Below are 20,831 nucleotides of genomic sequence, written 5' to 3'. Positions count from 1 at the left end.
CAGGAATATTATCCATGAATGTCCCAGATGATCTGTTCTGCATACAGATTGAAAAGGTATGGAGATAGGACACATTCCTAGCGTACACCCTTCCCAATTTTGAACCATGCAATGTTTTCGTGCTCTGTTCTGACTACTGCCTCCTGGTCTGGGTATAGTTTTCACATAAGAACGATAGAGTGTTCTGGGATTCCCATTCGCATATGACACAAATAAAAATTTCATGACTTTGTGTTTCAGGTGTAGAGAGGAGGGGGAGTGAACAGGGAGTAGGGCTTTTGTTTGTTGGTCTCCTTGGGAGAGAGGGAAGGTGTAAGCCCAAGACTGTTAAGATTCTCACAGTGACTTACTACCCAGATCTCTTTGGGTCAGTCAAGAACCATTTCCATTTTAGACAGTTCAGGCATTATACGTACAACAGCAGCCCAGAATGAGAGATATATCATTGCAAAGAGGATTGTGGGCAGGGAAGATAGGCAATTTTACAACAGTGAAGGAATGTTTTTTGTTTTGTTTTTTTTTAAAAAAACTGAACTGGGGAAAGGGGGACAAGGGGGTAAATTGTGCAAAAATGAATGAATGAAAATCTTCTTTGTAAATGTTTGTTAAAATAACAATTAAAATAAAATTTTATTTTAAAAAATACCAAACATTTCCAAATGAGGAAATGAAAGGAAGACTCCTCGAGGGATGCATTTTCTGTCCCAGAGAAAGTGAATCACAAGAAGAGTGAAGAGACGATGCCCCTCCAAGACCTCCCCCCCAGACTCTGCTTGACAGCAAAGAAGTGCTTCCCCCAAGAGTCAGTTAGCACCACTCTTTTTAGTCATAACACCTCCATTTTTATTACATATTGAGTATAAATATTAATGAGATCATGGCATCATAGTTGAAATTTTTTTCCTGTATAAATAGAGTATACGAAGAAATTATGCAACTCTGAGTCTTGCTTTAGAGAATTTACAGTGAACAAATATATATCATCAACCAGTTTTTAATCATCTGACTCTGGTAGAAACGCTCAGAATTTCACATACATAAGTCCGTGTTTACAACCCTTACAAGTGGGCCTTTAGGTATTTTAATTGGCTGCAGCTTCTGTTCATACCACTCCCATCTGCTTCCAGCAGAAGCTGAGAGTCCCTTATCCCTTCCCCCATTTCTCTCTTAAATATAACAAGTGTAGTTTATGTTCATCAATGTATATCTCTATATTTTACCCATGTACTCTTTTGATGTACTCTGGTTTGAAACTCTGTTTCCTTGTGATAAGTGACCCAGATGCTGCCTGGGACCTGAGACCATGATGAATGGTGCTATTTTGAACTTTCAGTAAGCTCCTGGGTGACGTAGCTCTGATAGAGTTAATTTTATTTCCATGTTCTAAGCCTTGCTTGCTGACACTGAAGACGACTTGAAACACTTGCTGCAAGAGGTCAAGGACTGTAGTCTTCTATATGGATTGAAGCTCAATATCAAGAAGACAAAGATTCTCATCATTGGGACAATTGGCAGCATGATATTAGATGGAAAAGACAATTACAGCTTCCTCGGATCCACAATCAACGCTCTTCCAACACCAGCAGTCAGGAAATCAAAAGATGAATTGCATTGGGAAAATCTGCTGTCATGGACCTCTCCAGAGTACTGAAGAGCAACAGTGTCAGTCTACATACAAAGGTGTGTCTAATTCAGGCCATGGTCTTCTCAATTACTTGTTATGTTTCAGAGAGTTGAACAATGACTAAGGATGACAGAAGAAGAATAGATGCCTCTGAGTTGTGGTGCTGGAGAATAGTCTTGAACATAGCATGGACTTGCCAAGAAAACAAGTAAGTCTGACTTGGAGAGGGTGAAACCAAGTCTCCTTGAAAGCTAGGATTTTGAAGCTCCACCTCAGTTACTTTGGGCATGTGGCCAGAAGAGATCGTCATGCTCAGAAGGGTGGACAGACAGTACAGGAGAGGAGGGCCCCAGATAAGATGGATTGATACACTGATTGGGGCAGCAGTGGGAATTGGTGTGTCAGAATTAGTGAGACTGGCTCAGGACAGGGAAGGATTCAGAGCTGCTGTACATAGGGTTGCTATAAATTACAGGCCTCTCAAACAGTAACATTCTATGACAGGTTTGGATGCAGTAGTATTCACTTCCTAAACAAAATGCCTCCAGAAACTCTGTGAACTTTGATGAATGTTGATTGTAGAGGGGCTTCAGGCTTTTTGTTCATAGGGTCACTATGAGTCATTCTTGACTCAAAGGCAACAACAGCAACAAGGAGGAGTTGGTACTTTGTTTCCCTGAATGTTGTTCTATAGACTGGATTGGCTTCTTTCCTTGTATGCTTGGGTGAGGCTTTTTTCTTCAGTTTGCAGGTTGAGTAAATACTACCAGAGAGTAAGAGAGGGCTGTATCATGGGTTGGCCCTCAGAAATGTGCCATCACAAAGCTAATTTATTTATTAGATTTCCTCCTTTCTGTAGCCTCGCCTACCTAACTTAGAGAAGTGGCTGGAAAAGCAGTACTTTTACAGGCAGTTTCAGGTAAATCTTTGGGTTCTTTTTTGTCTGAAAGGATGTATGAAAAGGGGAAAAGCTTTTTGACAAAAGATCTGCGAAAAAAATTTCCCTAACCTGGATAAAATGTGAAAATTACACATTTCTCAGAAATTAAATTGGAAAAGTAGGTTTTCAAAATTTAAAAGAAAAAAAGGGAGCCGAACACTCCCTTTTTTCATTTTTATTTTTTGCAATTTCGATAAGCAAGGTGGAAAGTGGCATTTTTATCCTTCTCAATAAAATAGGTAGCAAAAAGGAAATCTTAAAAACAACATCAGCTCGTAGAATGTTGTGTTAGCCAGTCTGAGATCCCACCTTAGTTTTTATACAACTGTCTTTTGGCTCTTCCTTTAATGGAGCAGGCCTGGTTCTGAACTGCCCACTCTGACTGTTAAACATGATGATATATGCACTGCACTTCTCTTCTTCTCACCCCCCTTTATTGGACTTAGTTTCTTGTACATTTCTCCTCCCCCTCTTTCTTCAGAATAGGAATTTTCACTGTGCAAGGAAACAGTATTTTTTTTTATCTGCGACATTTATGTAGCTTACAGTTGTAATGCTGAAGATGCAGGCTTTTATAACAGTGTCATCTTACCTGATGCACCCAAGACATTCAATGTATTTTAGCTATTTTAATAGGATTTGTTCAAGAATTATACAAGCTGTAAGATTTAAACAAAACTGCTATGGCTTGGGTCAGATGCATCTTAATCTTTAAAGTGAAGTACTGGTTTTTTGCAACATTGGCAGCAGATATAAGCAATGCAATATTATCATCTGATTATTTTAAATAAAATTTTTACTTTATATTGGTTTACTTACAAAGTTAGTATACATTGTTTTTCACACCAGACCTTTCCCCTTAAATTTATTCACCCCTCCCTCCACCCATCAGACTGTGCTAATCTATGATTCCTCCTTTCCTTGCCCATCCTCACCCCTCTGCTCCCCCCACCTAAGATCCTCATACACCTTCTACAGTAATGGTCTTAAACAGTATTTATCATCTGATTTCTTGACTGCTGCTTCCATGGATGTTGATTATAGCTCTAAGTAAATTGAACTCCTTGATGACTTGAGTCTTTTCTTCATTTATCATGGATATTGTTTGTTGGTCCTATCTTTGAGGATTTATATTTTCTCTGAATTGTTGATAGAATTCTTTAGAGGATTTTCTTGTTTTGTTTTTCTTTTTAAGTTGTTAGAGTACAATTTGCGATGGGAAAGTCTGCTGTTAGGGACCTTTCCAAAGTTCTGAAGGGCAATGGTGTCTCTCTGGAGACTAAGGTGCGTCTGATACAGGCCATGGTCTTTGCAGTCACTTGTTATGCATCAAAGAGTTGGACAATGATGAGGGAGGATAGAAGGAGAATTGATGCCCTTGAGCTGTGGTGCTGGAGAAGTGTTGAGGGTACCATGGACTGCTAGGAAAACAAACAGATTCACCCTGGAAAGGGTTAAACTAGGTGGCTCCTCGGAGGCAAGGATTCTGAGGCTTTGTCTAACATGCTTTGGACATGTTGTAAGGAGAGATCGGTCCTTGGAGAAGGACATCATGCTTGGGAGCGTGGAGGAACAGCGCAGGAGGGGAAAGCCCTCTATGAGGTGGATTGATTCGGTGACTGGGGTAATCTGAATGGGTGTGTCGGAGACAGTGTGATTGGCACAGGATAGAGCAGAGTTTAGGGCTGTTGTACATAGGGTCACTGTGAGTCGCAAACCACTTGGTGGCATATAACAACAACAACAGAGTACAATAGGCAAGGAACAGACTTTGTCTAAGTCTGTGGATGATTCAAATGGTTAATATGCTAGCTAAGGGTCTGGAGGTTCGTCCATCGAGAAGTGCTTCGGGAGAAAGGCCTGATAGTCTGTTTGTGAAGAATCATTCCTTGAAAATGCTGTGGAGCACATTAGGACTTTGACACCACGGGGTAAGCATGAGTAAAATTTGACTATCAGTTATTTTTTTGACTTTGTAAAAGAGTAATGATGTTTAATGAAATGAATTGTTTCAACAAACTAAGTCAGAATTGAAACAAAGCATGAGTGGACCAGAGAATATTAAGTACCATGCAAAAAAGATTGTCCTCGAGGGGATATTAAGATACTCTTACTGACCTGAAGGTGGAGTTTGGGGAAGCTTCCAGAAATGTATCAGACTAGTAATTCCCAAATTACAGGAGACATAAAACATAAAAACATTAAATGACTACACAGGAAACTCTTAATTAAATGATGAAAGATGTGTACGTAAGATGGGTTTCTGCTGATTTTTCCCCGCTGCTTTCTAACTTGAAAATCTGCTTTCTTAAAGTCTAGAGTCCATAGTGGCTTTCCTCCCAACATTCCAGTTCATGCTGTTACTTTGTGGCAAAAATTATTCCCGAGGAACTGTTCGTGAAGGCAAGCAGGAATTTATCAGGTACTCTGGTTACAGCTTAGCGTCAAGAAGACAAAATTACTCACCAGTGATTCAATAGGCAACATCATATAGATGGAGAAAAGATTGAAGTTGCCAACGATTTCATCTTGCTTGGATCCATCATCAACACCTTTGGTACCTGCAGTCAAGAAATCAGAAGACAGGCCAAACTGAGAAAATCTGCTGTCAGGGACCTCTCCAAGATCTTAAGGAGGAGCAATACAGTTTAAAGAATAAGGAGCACTTTATTCAAGCCATGATCTTTTCAGTTCCTTCCTATGCATCTGAAAGTTGGACAATCAATGAGGATGACAGAAAATTAATCTATACCCTTGAGCTGTGTGGTATTGGAGAAGAATACAGAATTATCGCATGGACTACCTAAAGAACCAGCACATCAGTTTTGGAGAGTGTGCAACCAGGGTGCCCCATGCAGGCAAGAATAGTGCTCTGAGGGAAAAAGATGGGCAGTCTCCTTCCATGCGATTTACATCCTTGAAAACCAACTGGAGGACCAATTAGTCAGTTCCAATTATACAGCAATGATTTTTTTTTACTGCTTTCAGGGAGCTGTGTTGGCTTAGTCTGTAAGGGAGTAGTTGTGCTGATAACCCAAAAGTCATGCCTCTCTGACAGTTCAAGTCTACCAGAGTCTCCACTGGAGAAAGATAGGCAGTTCTGCCTTTGTAATTTCAAAACATCGGAAATAGTAGAGGGCCAACTGGGTCAATTCAGATCCAGCAACAATGTTGTTATGTGCCGTCAAGTCCCCTGCGACTCATAGTGACCCTATGTACAACAGCTCTGAAGCCTGCCCTGTCTTAAGCCAGTCTCACTGATGCTGACCCACCTACTCCCATTGCCCTAGTTACTGCCTCAGTCCATCTCATTTGGGGTCTTCCTATCCTGTGCTGTCCCTCCACCCTTCTGAGCATGATATCCTTCTCCAAGAACCAGTCCCTGTTGGCCACATCCCCATACTGTGTGAGACGGAGCTTCAAAATCCTAGCCTCATTGGAGCAATGAGTTGAGTGCTTTTAACAAGAAGCTGAAAGCATTGAGCAAATGAAATCCACCAGCAACTCTTTTAGAAAGATGAGCAGTCTGCTTCCGTAAAGATGCTCTATGGTGCAGTCCAGTCTAACCTTTGAGGCCTCTCTGAGTCACAGTCTACATGATGGCAGAAAATCTGCTGCCTTTAGAGGAATGGTGCTCAGGTGGTCCTTAGTCTTTACAGTGTCCTGATTCTTGCCAGTTCCATCGTGAATCACACATGTCTACTACATGCCACTATAAGAAAATCGCTTCTGTTCTTCTTTATCTTTAACCAAATGTTCTGTGCAATGCTTTCCACTTTTACATTTCTAAATTTCCATATAGATACATTTTTTACAACAGAGCTATTTTTTCTCCTGAGTTTGTACTGAACCTGTTTCTAATATTGTAATGTTTCGAACTTCACTGTCATCAGTGCACTTCCTTTTATTTCACATTCCTTATCCAGAGATAATAAAAGAATATAATAATTTTGAGGATTTACATATTCCATCATCTGTTTTCTTTTACAGAGGATTTGCAGTGTTTTTCAGATTCATTTTTAAATGATAAAAAGACAACCCTATAAATTTTTTTTCCTTTAAAAGATATTTCACATTTTGTGTGTAGGTAGAAGAAGAAAAAAGGGAAAAAAAACTCTTATGATTTCAGAAACCATACACTTCTGTGATGTTAAAGGATAGCTTTTTTTTTTTAATTATCATTTGATGCTCCAGCAAAAGCACCAGCTAGCCTAGTTTTGAACTCCATGACTTAATTTGAAACATGAACTTGTGAAAAGATAAAAAGTAGAGGTGTTTACCATTATATATATTTAAATTTTTTTTTCTTTCTATAGTTTCAGATCTCAGTCTTTTCCTTAAATTCCTCTTTGTGAAGATGGTGAATATTTTTAGTATATTGTCCTGGCACAAATCCTCCTATAAGGAGGCTTAGATTTTCTCTGTGGTGACTGAGGCAGTTCAGCTGCTTCCAAGTTCTGCTTTTCGTCTCATCTATTCCACCTCCTCCCCCCTTCTGCTCTTCCGCAGCTGCTTTGTTGGCAAAGCCTTGATTTTTTGACAGATCCCAGTTCTAGCCTGTACATTCAAAAGGAGGATCTAACCAAGCTCACCTTTTAGTCTTTCTCATAGCTCTGCCTCCTGTATTAAAAATCTGAGCATCTGCAAAGTCCTTGTATGTGCTGGCTAGGGGTTACTTGTGCCTCCTCCCCCCTTTACCATGTACACATTTTACCCTTCCCCTGCTCTTTTGAATGTTCTTCATACCATTGTTGAATGTCACACAAGCAGTTGCTTATAGCAGTTTTAGCTATAAGCAGGCCTTCAGCTGTTTTTAGGACACCTACTTTGTATTTTCAAAGTAACTGGTGTCAGCCCATAAATTATACAGTTTAAGATACAGCACTTTAGATTCTGCTAAAAGAAGACAGTTTTGAAGTTGTCTTCAATGTAGGAAACACAGCCTCTATTTACAAGTACTTTTATTTATATCATCGCATACTAGCAGGCAGGCAGTGTTCCCACTGTTCTGTGTGTACAACGCTTGCAGCTAGTAAGTTACTTCTCGCTTCTGAAGCCAAAATGGAATGGCATTGGCATCTCATCTCTGCTGCGAGAATGGGATGGTGACTGATTTGTAACCTAAGAACTGCTCCAGAATCCATTAGAAAAGAATTTATACATTAGGAGTTTTTTTAAAAAAAGAAAGTTTGCCTTGAGCATTATGCTTCTTTAAAGAATCTGTTTGTCACAGTAATTTTAACAGCATAGATGAGAGGGTTAGGAGGTGGTGATGGTGATAAAATAATTTGAATAGAATAAATATCAAACAACAACATGAAGAATGTTAACTGCAAAAATGGTACACGGGCAACTTTGACCTCCTCTAATGTCACAGAGGTAGAGAGAATCCACGTCACTTGGATAGACCTTACCTTTTTTATCAATTCTGCCACCAATTGTCCCTTCCATAGCAAGCACTCTGCTTCTGTCCTAGACTCAGGAATTGTTGTCGTGGCTGCACACAACCCGTTGACAATACTCAGGATAATAGGGTTAATTAGGGAAGTGTAACAGATTATCATTCAGGATAAAAAATGACTCATGATACAGTTCTTCACCAGGACAGCCTCTTCTAAGCTTTGACAGTGGGCTGGCATGCCTCCCTCTGGCCCTCAGCCTTTCAGCACTGAAACCCCATAGCCTCTGCCCTACTCAGGCAAGTGTTAACGAAGTTTTTTTATCTCTGCCAGAAGAATGACTTCGAAGCGCCCTGACCCCTACTCCTCCCCACACACACCCCGCTCCAGCTCTGCAGGCTGGCAAACCTTGCTCCCTCTAGAATGCCTCCAGGCCCACCCCACTCTACCAGCGGGCATCCTTTCCTACAGGCACTCCCAGACTTTGTCTGTGGACCAGAAAGCCAGTGGCTCTGTCGCTGCCAATCCCTTGGTGCTGCTGCTACTATTTCTCACTGTTCTGTACTGTCTCTGGTGTCACAGCTTTTTAGTTCCTGAATGAGGTTCCTGGCACAGGAGTCTCAAGTCCAAAGGATGTACTTAACTCCTGAGAAGGCCCCTTTCTAACAGAGGGAAAGCTTATTTCAAGTCTCGTGGAATGGCAAAGCTGACTGGTCGCCCTGACAGTATTTAATACAACATTTTTGTGTGGTTCTACCCCTTAAGAATGCCATGTACCTTATTAACATTATAGCAAGCTATATGATCCCCTTGGTGGGTCATATTTTTGCCTCATAGTTGCCCAGGACTACCCATTCATGTGGTTGGGAATTAGAAAGACCATAGAGTTAGAAAGGCCGTCCGAGTAATTCAATGTACCACAGTAACCCAGGGACCTCTGGTGGCTTAGTGGTAAGGAATCTCACTGCCAGTGCAAAGGTATGTGGTTCAAGTCCACCAGCTGCTTTGTGAGAGAAAGATGGACAGTCAACCCCTGTGCAGTTTACTGCCTCTAAAAACCCACTAGAGAGTTAGCTATGGCTTGGGTCCGACCTGATGTACAGACAATAGTAACTCATGCCACTGAACTGTACATGTGGAAGGGGTACATATGTTGCTATGCATGTACTTTTTCACCAGAAAGAAAAGTTTCTTTGTTTTGTTTTTTTAAAAAAGAATAAGCAGCTTTACAAATAGTGTCTTTTTCTAGCCTTGTATCTCTTTTGCCACACATGTGGTGGTATCTGCTGTTGGTGGGGTTTTTTTCTGGCTTTCTCATTGTCTGGATTTCCAATGAGTGTCCCTGTGTGGGTGGAGGCTGACAGTACTAGAAGCCTTTCACTTGGCCCATTATCAAGCAGCACTGAGCAAAATTCTCAGAGGATTCTTTTCAGCTTGAAAACGCATTATTTTATGTCTGAAATGTACAATAGTTCTTCAGTGCCTTGTACTTCAAATTATTGAGTACACACTGCTGTATATCTTACAGTATTAACTTGTATTTTGTTCAAATTTATGTAGGCTAAATTTTTACTTCCTAGAAGCATAAAAATGGAATTCTTTTTCACGTAAGCATACTATAAAATTGTAACATTTTGAAGTGGAAAAAAAATTGAAGGGATGGAGTGGTGGCTAGTGTAGGAAAACTCAGGCACATTTAATTCTTTCTTAAGATTTCTGCTGATTCACCTTAAGAGCTGAAGTGATTTACTTTGTCATAAAATGTGACTATGTCTATACAAGAGACGCCGGAGTGACTGGAGCCTGTGAAAGGTAGAAAACTCAAGTAATTTCCACTAATAAAAAGTCATACAAAAGTGGTAATACTGCCCGTTATAGGTGGGAAATTTATAAAATTTGGAAAGTCAGGGTGGTCCTGTTGAGTTCTAGCACTCACAGATTTTACCATGTCTGTCATGGTATGAATGTTTGGATCACATCACAAAAGGCCAAGCCATAAATAAAAATGATGCATTTAATAGCAACCAAGGCTGTTCAGACATCCTCAGAGTTTACAGGCACATGTGCTTTATGGGTTAAAGGGAGGCCCAGCAGGGAGAGAATAGAAACAGCTTAATGGTTTGGCACATTTATTACAGAATTACTTCTTATAAACTACTACTTATATTTGACCATTTATGTGATATGATACAAAAATCCATACCTTTACATATACGGTGAAATCTGTGAGTGCTCGAACTCAACAAGAATTCAGTATGTGGAATTAAGTTGCCAAGTCATGTTTGACTATAAACTGAAGACTATACATGGGACAGATATAAACAAAGCAAATGTAAAAACCAAATCTTTTGAAAGGGTGAGAAGAATAATTGCAAGGAAAGGTAGGACTAAGATTATAAAGATTCAGTAAATTATGACTGATGTTGCTGTGTGCCAAGAATTGTTGTAAATGCAGGTGTAATGCAGAGCTGAAAGACAGCTGGACACATCTTGTGCCCTCAGGGCTTGTTGAGATACATATAGCTGTAAATGCGACACACATGATAAATGTTCTGCGGGGGCAGTACATGGTGTGTGAGAATGAGTGGATGAGAGCCGCCTGATCCAGCCTGAAAGTAAAAATGACTTCCAGAAGAGGCAATAGCTAAGCAACATATTAGGACTTCCTGGACACATGAAGAGAAGAAAGGGCATTCCGGAGAGGACAGCAGAGGCAGAGAAGCAAGAGTGGGTGGGGAATCTGGGGATAGCAGTATTTTGTTGCTCAGAGTGTGTGAAGGGTGTTGATGAAGTCTGAGGCAGCTTCAAAGGTCCTGTCTTTCTCATCTTGAAGGAGGCAAGCATCTAGTAAAGAATGTTGCCTATATCTGGTTTGTATTTAAAAAATAAAAACAAACCACAAAATAGCCTGGGTGACAATGTAAAGACTATTGGGGGCCAAGAAGCTAAAACATGATCTTTTTGAATGAATAATGATAAATCACAAATTGTGACAAGCCCTGCAGTGAACTTGAAGAAATGGACTTAAAGGAGCATCCTAAAGTACAGGGTAACCCTCAGATATTTTATTAGAGAAACTGGGTGTATAGTTTGGCTTTTTCCAAGACAGAAAGAGGAAAGGAAGTCTAGATGAGATAGCAACAAAGCCACGATGTTTTGAGGTAGGATGAGGAATGGGGGTTTTGAGGGATTTCCAGCCGGGAGTACGTAGCTCTTGAGACTGTAGCTTTGGCAGAGGGTGGTAATGACTAGTGAAGCCATGGCTCATGGAGGCAGACAGGATCCTGGCAAAGGGGACCCTGAAGACTGCCTCTGTGTTAATCTGGTAAAGAAGAGTTGAATGGAAGGGGAAACTGAGCCGCTAGAGAAGTCATTGGAACCCCTTGGTGACCTAAGGTGGACAGTTTTAAAAGAATGAATAATTTTAATTGCCTCCATTATTCTAATGGTCTTCTCATTTCTAAAAATCATGCTGTACAGGAAAAATCAGATTACATATATGGAGTCTTTTTCTTCAAGATCTGACAGTGATTCTGATGTTTTAATGTAAGAAAATACTGATAATACTTATGCTTACTGGGCCCCTGGTTTTAAGACATGAAATGTGTTTTCCGTGGCGGAGGAGTAAATAACCAGTATTGTAAAGGCTGACAGGCCCAAGAACCAGCAGCAGTAGCAGTGTGACCTGAGAATTTGTTAGAAACACAGAAACCTAGTCCCCAGCCCAAACCTATGTGATTTAGAATCTATAGCTTAATAAGATCCTCAGATGATTCTTATTCCTATTTTATGAGGGTTTGTGATGCTGTATGGTGACTGAACCTTACCACTTTACCATTTCATAGTCTCTAAAAGTTGAACAGCAAGTGGTGCCTAGTTCAAATACTCATCTTCACTTACTGACATGGTTAGGTTGCAAAGATCAGTTTGTTAGGTGAAAGTAGAGGATGATAACATCATATCACACGAGAATGACAGCATCATGACATAATTGCCACATTTCATCATTGTGTAGCTGCCAAACCACTGGGAATGGTGGCCCAGCCCAGTTGACACATAACTGTCATTATCACAGTCCACATCACTCTCATCTCACCTCTCAGCCAGAGGTATCTAGTGAATGTGGAAAGTGGATGGGGAGTAGATTGTTTTTTACTGTGATCATACACAGAATATATCAGGTATGAGGTCTACAGTAAGTGAGGAGTGTGTGTGTTAAGTTTCCTTTCCTCAAGGAAATCAAGGTGAATAGTTCAGATTCTGAGTCAGACTGCCCGGATTAAAATCTTAGCCTGGCCACTTTAACCTAATTTACCCATTTGTTCAGGAAAAGTACTATGAACAAAGAAACAGATTATAAAAGTGATGAGAACTCTCATGACGTTACAAACCACCAAGAAGTAATGGGCACATTTTACCAGCAAGGCATAGAGACTTGTGCCAACGCTCTGGTCTTGTTTTCTACAGGGAGCAGCAGGCATTCTGTGCTACGTAGGCGCTTATGTCTTCATCACTTACGATGATTATGACCACTTCTTTGAAGATGTGTACACTCTCATCCCAGCCGTAGTGATCATAGCGGTTGGAGCCCTGCTTTTCATTATTGGGCTAATTGGCTGCTGCGCCACAATCCGGGAAAGCCGCTGCGGACTAGCCACGGTAAGTTAGCATTTCACAGAGCATGTGGTCCTCATCAAACACGGGAATTTAATTTGTGTTATGCTTCTCTTGAACTGAGCCTGAAACAGACTGTTAAAAGAATTAGCTCTTCTCCTTTAACAGCTAATAGTCATTTCTCATAATTTTTTTTTAAAAAACAAGGGAGCATTTAGGGCTTTTTTTTTTCATTTGTGCTTAATTTTTGCCAATATTTCTTTACAGTTTGTCATCATCCTACTCTTGGTTTTTGTCACAGAAGTTGTGGTAGTGGTTCTGGGATACGTTTACAGAGCAAAGGTATGTTGTCTGCTGAGTTTACATGATTAAAAAGGTGGTTTACATTTTTTTTAAAATGTAAAATAGAACAAATTAATTTTCCCAAAGTAGGGAGCTTTTGTTTATTTTTTGGCTTATTTCAGCTTACTGTTGTTGTTGATTGCCTTCCAGTCGAACATGATTCATAACAACCGTATGAACAAAATGCCTTAAGCTCCTCTACAACTATCAACATTTATCAAAGTTAATAGAGTTTCCAGAGGCATGTTGTTTAGGAAGTGGATGCCACTCCTGCTTAGACTGCATTAAATAAATACCTGAAGGAACCCTGATGTCCTGGTGCTCAGCTGCTAGCTATTATGTCAGCAGTTCGAACCCACAGGAGAAAGAGCAGTTTGCTGAAGTTAAGATAACATAGCCTTGGAAATTTGATGGGGTGGACCTACTCTGTCCTATGCTATGAATCAGGGCAATAGTTTGCTGGTTTTCTTTTCTAAAAGTATATAATGTTAATAAAAAATTGTCTCTATCTTGAAACATCATCTCTTTTAATGTAGCAAAATTATGCCGCTGTTGACTATAGGGAATTGATTTTCTCAGAAGGAGCTAAGTCATTTGATAATTTTATTCAAATTTCCTGAGCCCATAGATTTCCTATCTGAGAAGGACGAAGTCAAATTTTTCTGATTTCTCTTTTAAAAGAATGAAATTAAAAGTTTCATTTTCGGTTGTCTTTTTTTAAAACAACCACCTAGATCCTAAATACATTTTTTTTTTTTAGAATGAGTTTGAGCTGTGATCTTTTCTTTAGCTCTGTCCTAAGAAACAAGGCTGGATAGTCGCTCCTTTTCCTTTGTCTTAATTCCCTCTTTCCTTTTCACTTCCTGTTCTCTTCTATTTTGCCAGCTTTTACTTTCTACCTCTTGGACCATTCAAGGCTAAATAGGCTGCTTTAAATTAACTATCTTAACTATTGAATTAATTGGTGTTAATTATTTAATTATCTGGAACTATGATAAAGGCTTAATAGACTAATTTTCATTTAAATTAATGTTTTAAGTCAAAGGCACAATATACCAACTTAATATTCTAGTACCATGCAGCTATACAGGAAATGCGGGGAATTATATAATGTGGTTGTCAGTTTTACGATCTTATCAAATCAATAATTACGAAATAGGTCTAATCATCTTAGAAGGTTAAGGAAAATAGAGCTGCAAGCAAACTTTATTAAATGGCATTGTTTTGTAATTGGCAGCAAGAAATTATAAAAGCTTATTTTCTGTCTCCTCTAGGCATGCATTAAACTGTAGCTTTCTTATAAAGTAGTACTTTTAAGGGCTGATTTATTGGGGTTTTTTGAGCCTGCTTTAGCACATTTTGCACATTTGCCAAATTTAAATGTTTCATATGTAAAATAGAAATACTGTTGGCATTTATCCTAAGAATGTTTTTGGGAGTTTTAAAATTCTTTCGTTTTTTACCTCTTTTGAGGGAAGAGAAAAAAGAGAGTGGGTCTTCTGGGAACACACTGAAAACATTTGAAAAAGGAACATGATCCATTTATAATTTAAGACATTAATCCCCAAACTGAACTGCTTATTCTGTCTTAAACACACTGTTCGACTGCCATCTTGCACAGAACCTTCCCTTTGAATGTTTTAATCCATACAGTATCATCTAGATGCATTTTTCTCTATTGCCCTGAATCTGAGAGGCAGGAAGAAAACATTTTTTCTTCCAAGAAATACACAAGAGTATTGGCAATTTACAAATAAGCTATTTTAGGGAGGGGGACTGTATAAAAATGAAAGAACTTTTTTTTTCCAAAGAAAAAAAGCAAACTGGGGCGGAGGAGTGACGGGAAAGTGTGCAACAATGAATGAATGGAAATCCACGTTCTTTATAAACGTTCATTAAAATATTAAAAAATGTATATCACAGAAAAAAATGCTTTTTAAGCCTTTCAGTGTAGCCGTCACTAATGTTACTCTGTGTTAGTATTTTTTGGAAGCCAAATTTTTTGTTTTGATTCAGGTTGAAAATGAAGTTGATCGCAGAATCCAGAAGGTGTATAAGACCTATAATGGAACCAATCCTGATGCTGCTAGTCGGGCCATTGACTATGTTCAGAGACAGGTGAGCTGTCCTGGTATGGCTTTGCTTGTCAGGACTAGTCACTGTTGGGTTAACGAGAAACTAAATTCTGTTAAATTCTGTGTAAATTAACAATGTACCTTTACATGTATATGTAAATTAGCCATGTGCAGTCATGATTAGCCACCCTGATATGTTTTAATGTTTTATTACAACCTTCATCCTTGAAAGATTTTTTCCCCATAACCTGTTCAAAGCCAGAGAAACAGCATCAGACTTTTTTAAAACTAACATACTCTGTCCCCAGCCTTCCCCCTCCAACTAATAGTAATTAGCTAGAGAAGTGATGATGGAAGAGAGGTATGTCACAGAAAAGGTAGAAATCCAAGTGAATTCTAGGGCAGGTAGAAAGTCTGCAGAGATTTTTTAGAAAGTCTGAAAAAAGCAGTAGACAGAATGGTTAATACATAAGTAATTATGGGCACAGGAGTAGAGAGGGTAATATAAAATAGATCCATGGACTGAGACAGTGCAGACAAAAATGATTTAACACTTTGCCATTGGAAGCAGTTATCTTTATCTGCAAACTACTCTTTTTAGGCAAAGTGATTATTATGTATAGGTTCTAGAGCCACACTGCCAATACAGTCATGGCTATTAAAATTAAAAATTCAGTTCTTTGGTCATAGTATCCATATTTTACATGCCGAATGGTCTCATACGACTAATGACAGTGGAGACATTGGGTGACATAGAGATAGAGAGCACTCCCACCACTGCAGAAAGTTCTATTAGATAACACTTTTTTTTTCTCACAGAGGACTTTGCTGCTACTTTAAAAAAAAAGTTGTTGAGAATATCTAGCATAGCTTTTCTTTGTTGTTGTTGTTATGTGCCTTTGAGTCGTTTGCGACTCCCCTATGTACAACAGCCCTAAATCCTGCTCTATCCTGTGCCAATCTCATTGCCTCTGACACACCCATCCCGATTACTCCAGTCACTGAATCAATCCACCTCATAGAGGGTCTTCCCCTCCTGCACTGTCCCTCCACTCTGCCCAGCATGATGTCCCTCTTTAAAGACCTGTCTCTCTTATAACATGTCCAAAGTATGTCAGGCGAAGCCCCAGAATCCTTGCCTCCAAGGAGCAGCCTGGTTTAACCCTCTCTAGGATGAATCTATTTGTTTTCTTGGCAATCCATGGTACATTCAATACTCTTCTCCAGCACCACAGCTCAAAGGTGTCAATTCTCCTTCTATCCTCCCTAGTCATTGTCCAACTCTCTGATGCATACAAGTGATTGCAAAAACCATGGCCTGTATCAGGCGCACCTTAGTCTCCAGAGAGACACCGTTGCTCTTGAGTACTTTAGAGAGGTCCCTAACCGCAGACTTTCCCATCGCAATACGTTTTTTGATTTCCTGGCTACTGGTGCCAAGAGTGTTGACTGTGGAGCCGAGCAAACTGAAGCTGTGAACTATCTCAATCTCTTCACCATCTGTTCTTAGGGGGGGAAAATTAAAGCCCTGTAGAGCATGAAACTCAAAAACTGTGCCAAGATATGTGCTTCATGAGAATTAACAGCTCCATTCTCCTCTGTCTCCTCCAGCTGCACTGTTGCGGAATTCACAACTACTCAGACTGGGAAAATACAGACTGGTTCAAAGAAACCAAAAACCAGAGTGTCCCCCTTAGCTGCTGCAGAGAGACCGCCAGCAGCTGCAATGGCAGTTTGGCCCACCCCTCTGATCTGTACGCTGAGGTGGGTTTGTCTCTTGGCTAAGAGTTTGGCCTGATAACTTGCTTTCCTCCGTGTCTTAACCTCTACCATGAACTTCTTTTCCACCCACACGTGCTTTAATGTAGTTTTCTTTTACTGTAAAATTATTTTTAGATACATTATCTTTTTGTTCTAATTACCTTTCTAACTCTAGCTCTCATTGTTTGATCTTTTTTTCATCTTTTAGTTTCTTTTAATAAGTAGTAATTTGCAACTCTGAAGCTTTGATGTTTCAAAAAGACTCCTAATGTAGGTAATCCTTTGTTTCAGGGGTGTGAGGCTTTAGTTGTGAAGAAGCTACAAGAAATTATGATGCACGTTATCTGGGCAGCACTGGCATTTGCAGCTATTCAGGTAGGCACTCTTCTAAGAAATTGTTACCCCAGTGAGCTGGTTCTCTGGCATTCGCCCTAAATGGCTTTAGTCATTAGGTACAGTGGATCTGTCTGTGTGTGTATGTGAGTATATGTGTATAAATAACTTGAACATGAGTGAGGTACTTCTCGTTAGTTTTCAACATCTTCATTTCATGTCCCTAGACCAAAACCCAGAATAGTCCAAAGAAATTTGGAAGACATAGGAACTCTACCTTCTTTTCTTCTCTTGATTAGTGACTGCTCTGTTCAGAATATAGTTGTCAAAATGGATTCTCAGAAACTATTTTAATAGAACATAACAGAATTTTTCAAAACTTGTATTATTTCATTTCAGTTTGGAAGTGGAAAGCATAATTCAGATCTTTTGTATACTGTTCCTTCTCTTTGTTCTTGTTTTTCTGCCCTCAAAAGTTTTGTTTATTCATATATGTAAATCAAGTACTGGAACTACAGCAATATTAATCTCAGACTAAAAGTAGCAATTTCACTGTGGTACAGAAAACACCTTCCAGTGAAAACTGAAATTCTAGCCTAATTCTAGTTGAGTTTGTTTTTTAGACTGACAACCGTCAAGAATCCATGACATGCCGTCACTGAACAATTCTCTCCTCGCACTATTCCTGACACCCTTACCCACACCTTTTCCCACACCCCTAATAATAATTGATGCACAGTAGCTTCTCCCAGACACCCTACCTTCAAAATGCATCCCTATACCCAACACTTACTTGGAAACAAAGAAGAAAACTGACTTGAAAATGGTACAGACATTTTGGAAGGAAATTTGGCACTTCCCTAAAAAGTTGGAAATAGAAATACTCTTTGATCCAGCAATCCAACTACTAGGTATGTACCCTAAAGAAATAAGAGCTACAACACAGATATATGCACACATTGCAGCATTGTTTGCAATAGCAAAGGGATGGAAACGTCCATCAGTGGATTTATGGATAAACAAATTATAGATTATATACATAATGGAGTACTGTGCAGCACTAAAGAATAATGAAGACTTTTTGAAACACCACATTAACACAGGTGTTTGAAATGAGTCCATCACAAAAAGACAAATACTGTTTGAGTCTACTATAATAAAATGCTAAAGGAAGGGTTACAGCAAAAAACCTGTTTTCAGAAAGAAACACAAGCTTTCAGAAAGAAAGATTTTCAGTGGCAGTTAATCGCATGGGAGAAGATTGCCCATCCTTCTCCTGCAGAGCAGCTGGTGGATTTGAACTACGTGCCTTCGGGATTGCAGCGAAACTTCTTGCCACTAGGCCACCAGAGCTCCCTAAGTCAATCACAAAAGGACAAATACTGAGTCTACTATAATAAAAAGCCAAAGAAAGGTTTATACATAGAATCATTGTTGGATTTTTACCAGGGATAAAAAGGGAGTGACAGGATAGTAAAAATCAATAAATAGATAATAAATACATATTAATAAGAGTGAAGGAAAGGGACAATAAAGACATAATCAGCACAGTACTATTAAGAAAGGTAGGAAGAAAGTACAAAGAGTAGAGCCAACAAGAGAAACATTATACATAATCCAGGAATTTCAGCAATAATAAATATTTATCTACAGGCAGATAATATATATAAACACATACAGACAGGCAAGACAAACAGGCAGGGACACTGAGAAGACCTACACCCATGACTATACATAGGTTTTGTAGATATTTTTACATTCATATTAATACATCTGTAAATTTATCCATGTATATAACAGAACCAACAGTGAAAAGAACTATATAAACTTCTTTCTCACAACCAAACACCAAAGGAATGAGTTGCTAGTCCTGAGGTCTTGAGACCAGTATCAGGAGACTCCAGGGTCAGTTGATAAAACATAGTCCACAAAGACAATAGTCTGAATTCTACTTTGGTGAGTAGCAGCTGGAGTCTCGAACCCTTTCGAGCAGCCACTGACAGTACAACTGTTAATCTCTTTATCTGAAGCAACGAAGAGGGAAGAAAAGCAAAGATGTATATATACCATTAGTTCAGAGGCTGAATGGGTCTCTTGAACCTCAGCTTCCACTACCCTGAGTCAAGAACTGGATGGTACCAGGTGCCACTGCTGATCACTAACAGGGATCACAGTACAGGATCCTGAAAGGAGTGGGGAGAAAGGTGAAACAAAACTCAAAGACTTTAAAAAGGCACAGTTTACTCATCCACTAGAGACTGGTGGAACTCAGGAGATTATACTCCTTAGCACATCCTTGAAACCTGGAGAAAACTCAAGCCTTTGCCTCAGCATCCAGCAAAACAATAGATAGGCCTGTAAGGTGAACAGTAACAATAGGGAGGCATGTACTTCTCAGGTTAATCAGCAATATACAGTCAAAAGTAGAATTTATATTGGTTTATTCTATGCCATAGAGTGTTAAAAAAAAAAAGATCAGCATTTGCCACAGGATAAATCCCAGAAGGCAGGAAAGGGTAGGATTAATAAAATGAGAGCTAGTATGTATGCATGCTTGAATGAAAGACCCATTTTCTTTATAAAGTTTCACTCAAATCAGTAAAAGAAGAAAAATGTCCATTTTCCCATCCACTACAGCTATTTCTATTTCTTGTCTCTTGAATTCTTACTCATTTCTCTTCAAGTCAATTCTGACTCACAGCTGACACTCCATTGGGTTTCTGAGGCTGTAAATCACACAGGAGGAGATTGGCCATCTTTCTCCTGCAGAGATGCTGGTGAATTCGAATTGACGGAGGGTTGTGGCCTTTGGGTTAACAGCACCGGTCCCTATATGCTGTGCCATCAGAGCACCTTCAATGTATGGATTCTATTAGAGGAGTCAAACAACTAAGAATAGCCAACTTTTTGAAAAACGTAGTTCTTAGGATGTTCTAATCATTCTTGAAATAGACTTCCACCCTGATGTTGTGTGCTGTAGAGTTGGAACTGACCCATAGCTGACCCTCCAGCAGGTTTTTAGAGGCAAGCAGACAAGAGACTGCCCATCCTGCTCCCACAGAGCAGCTGATGGCCTTGACCACATGCCTTCGGGATTGCAGTGCAGGTTTTTGCCACTAGGTCACCAGAGCTCCTAGACTTCCAACCTATCGAACCCTATTTTAAGAAAATATAGGTATCTTTTAATTGTTAAATAAAGCAACACGTATTTCAACAGACACTGCGCTGGATGTGCTAAGTTGTGCCAAGAAAGCTGGCCAACTGACTGGAAGAGATCAATATTTGTTCCCATTCCAAAGAAGGGTGACCTGATAATTGTTGTTGTTCTCATAGCAACCCTATGTACAACGGCCCTAAATTCCGCTCTGTCCTGTGCCAATCGCACCATCTCCAATACACCCATCCCAATTGCCCCAGTCTCTGAATCAATCCACCTCATAGAGGGCCTTCTCCTCCTGTGCTGTCCCTCCACCCTACCAAGCATGATGTCCTTCTCCAAGGACCAGTCCCTCCTTACAACATGTCCAGAGTGTGTTAGAGCCTCAGAATCCTTGCCTCCAAAGAACTGCCTGGTTTCACCCATTCCAGGATGAATCTGTGTTTTCCTAGCAGTCCATGGTATCCTCAATACTCTTCTCCAGCACCACAGCTCAAAGGCCTCAATTCTCCTTCTATCCTCCTTAGTCATTGTCCAGCTCTCTGATGCATAACAAGTGATTGCAAAGACCATGACCTGTATCGGA

At 39.7% G+C, this 20,831-nt stretch overlaps 1 protein-coding gene across 3 annotated transcripts in view; it reads left to right on the top strand.

Annotated features, from left to right (window-relative positions):
* Positions 1–20,831, top strand: part of TSPAN3 (tetraspanin 3) — a 40,219-nt gene that overhangs the window by 9,854 nt on the left and 9,534 nt on the right. Inside the window, exons 2-6 of one of the 3 annotated variants that reach the window (XM_006888277.1) lie at positions 12,431–12,622; positions 12,845–12,919; positions 14,936–15,037; positions 16,606–16,758; positions 17,047–17,130. In XM_006888277.1, the coding sequence (XP_006888339.1) occupies positions 12,431–12,622; positions 12,845–12,919; positions 14,936–15,037; positions 16,606–16,758; positions 17,047–17,130 (606 nt within the window). The remainder of the gene's footprint in view (positions 1–12,430; positions 12,623–12,844; positions 12,920–14,935; positions 15,038–16,605; positions 16,759–17,046; positions 17,131–20,831) is intronic. The other 2 variants (XM_006888279.1, XM_006888278.1) reach the window with 2 other exon arrangements.

The sequence above is a fragment of the Elephantulus edwardii genome, unplaced genomic scaffold (assembly GCF_000299155.1).
Source record: "Elephantulus edwardii isolate Elephantulus edwardi_28Jun2011 unplaced genomic scaffold, EleEdw1.0 scaffold00066, whole genome shotgun sequence".
Taxonomy (NCBI): Eukaryota; Metazoa; Chordata; class Mammalia; order Macroscelidea; family Macroscelididae; genus Elephantulus; species Elephantulus edwardii.
The sequence above is the reverse complement of the archived record's forward strand: the minus strand, read 5'-3'. Positions and strand labels throughout refer to the sequence as shown.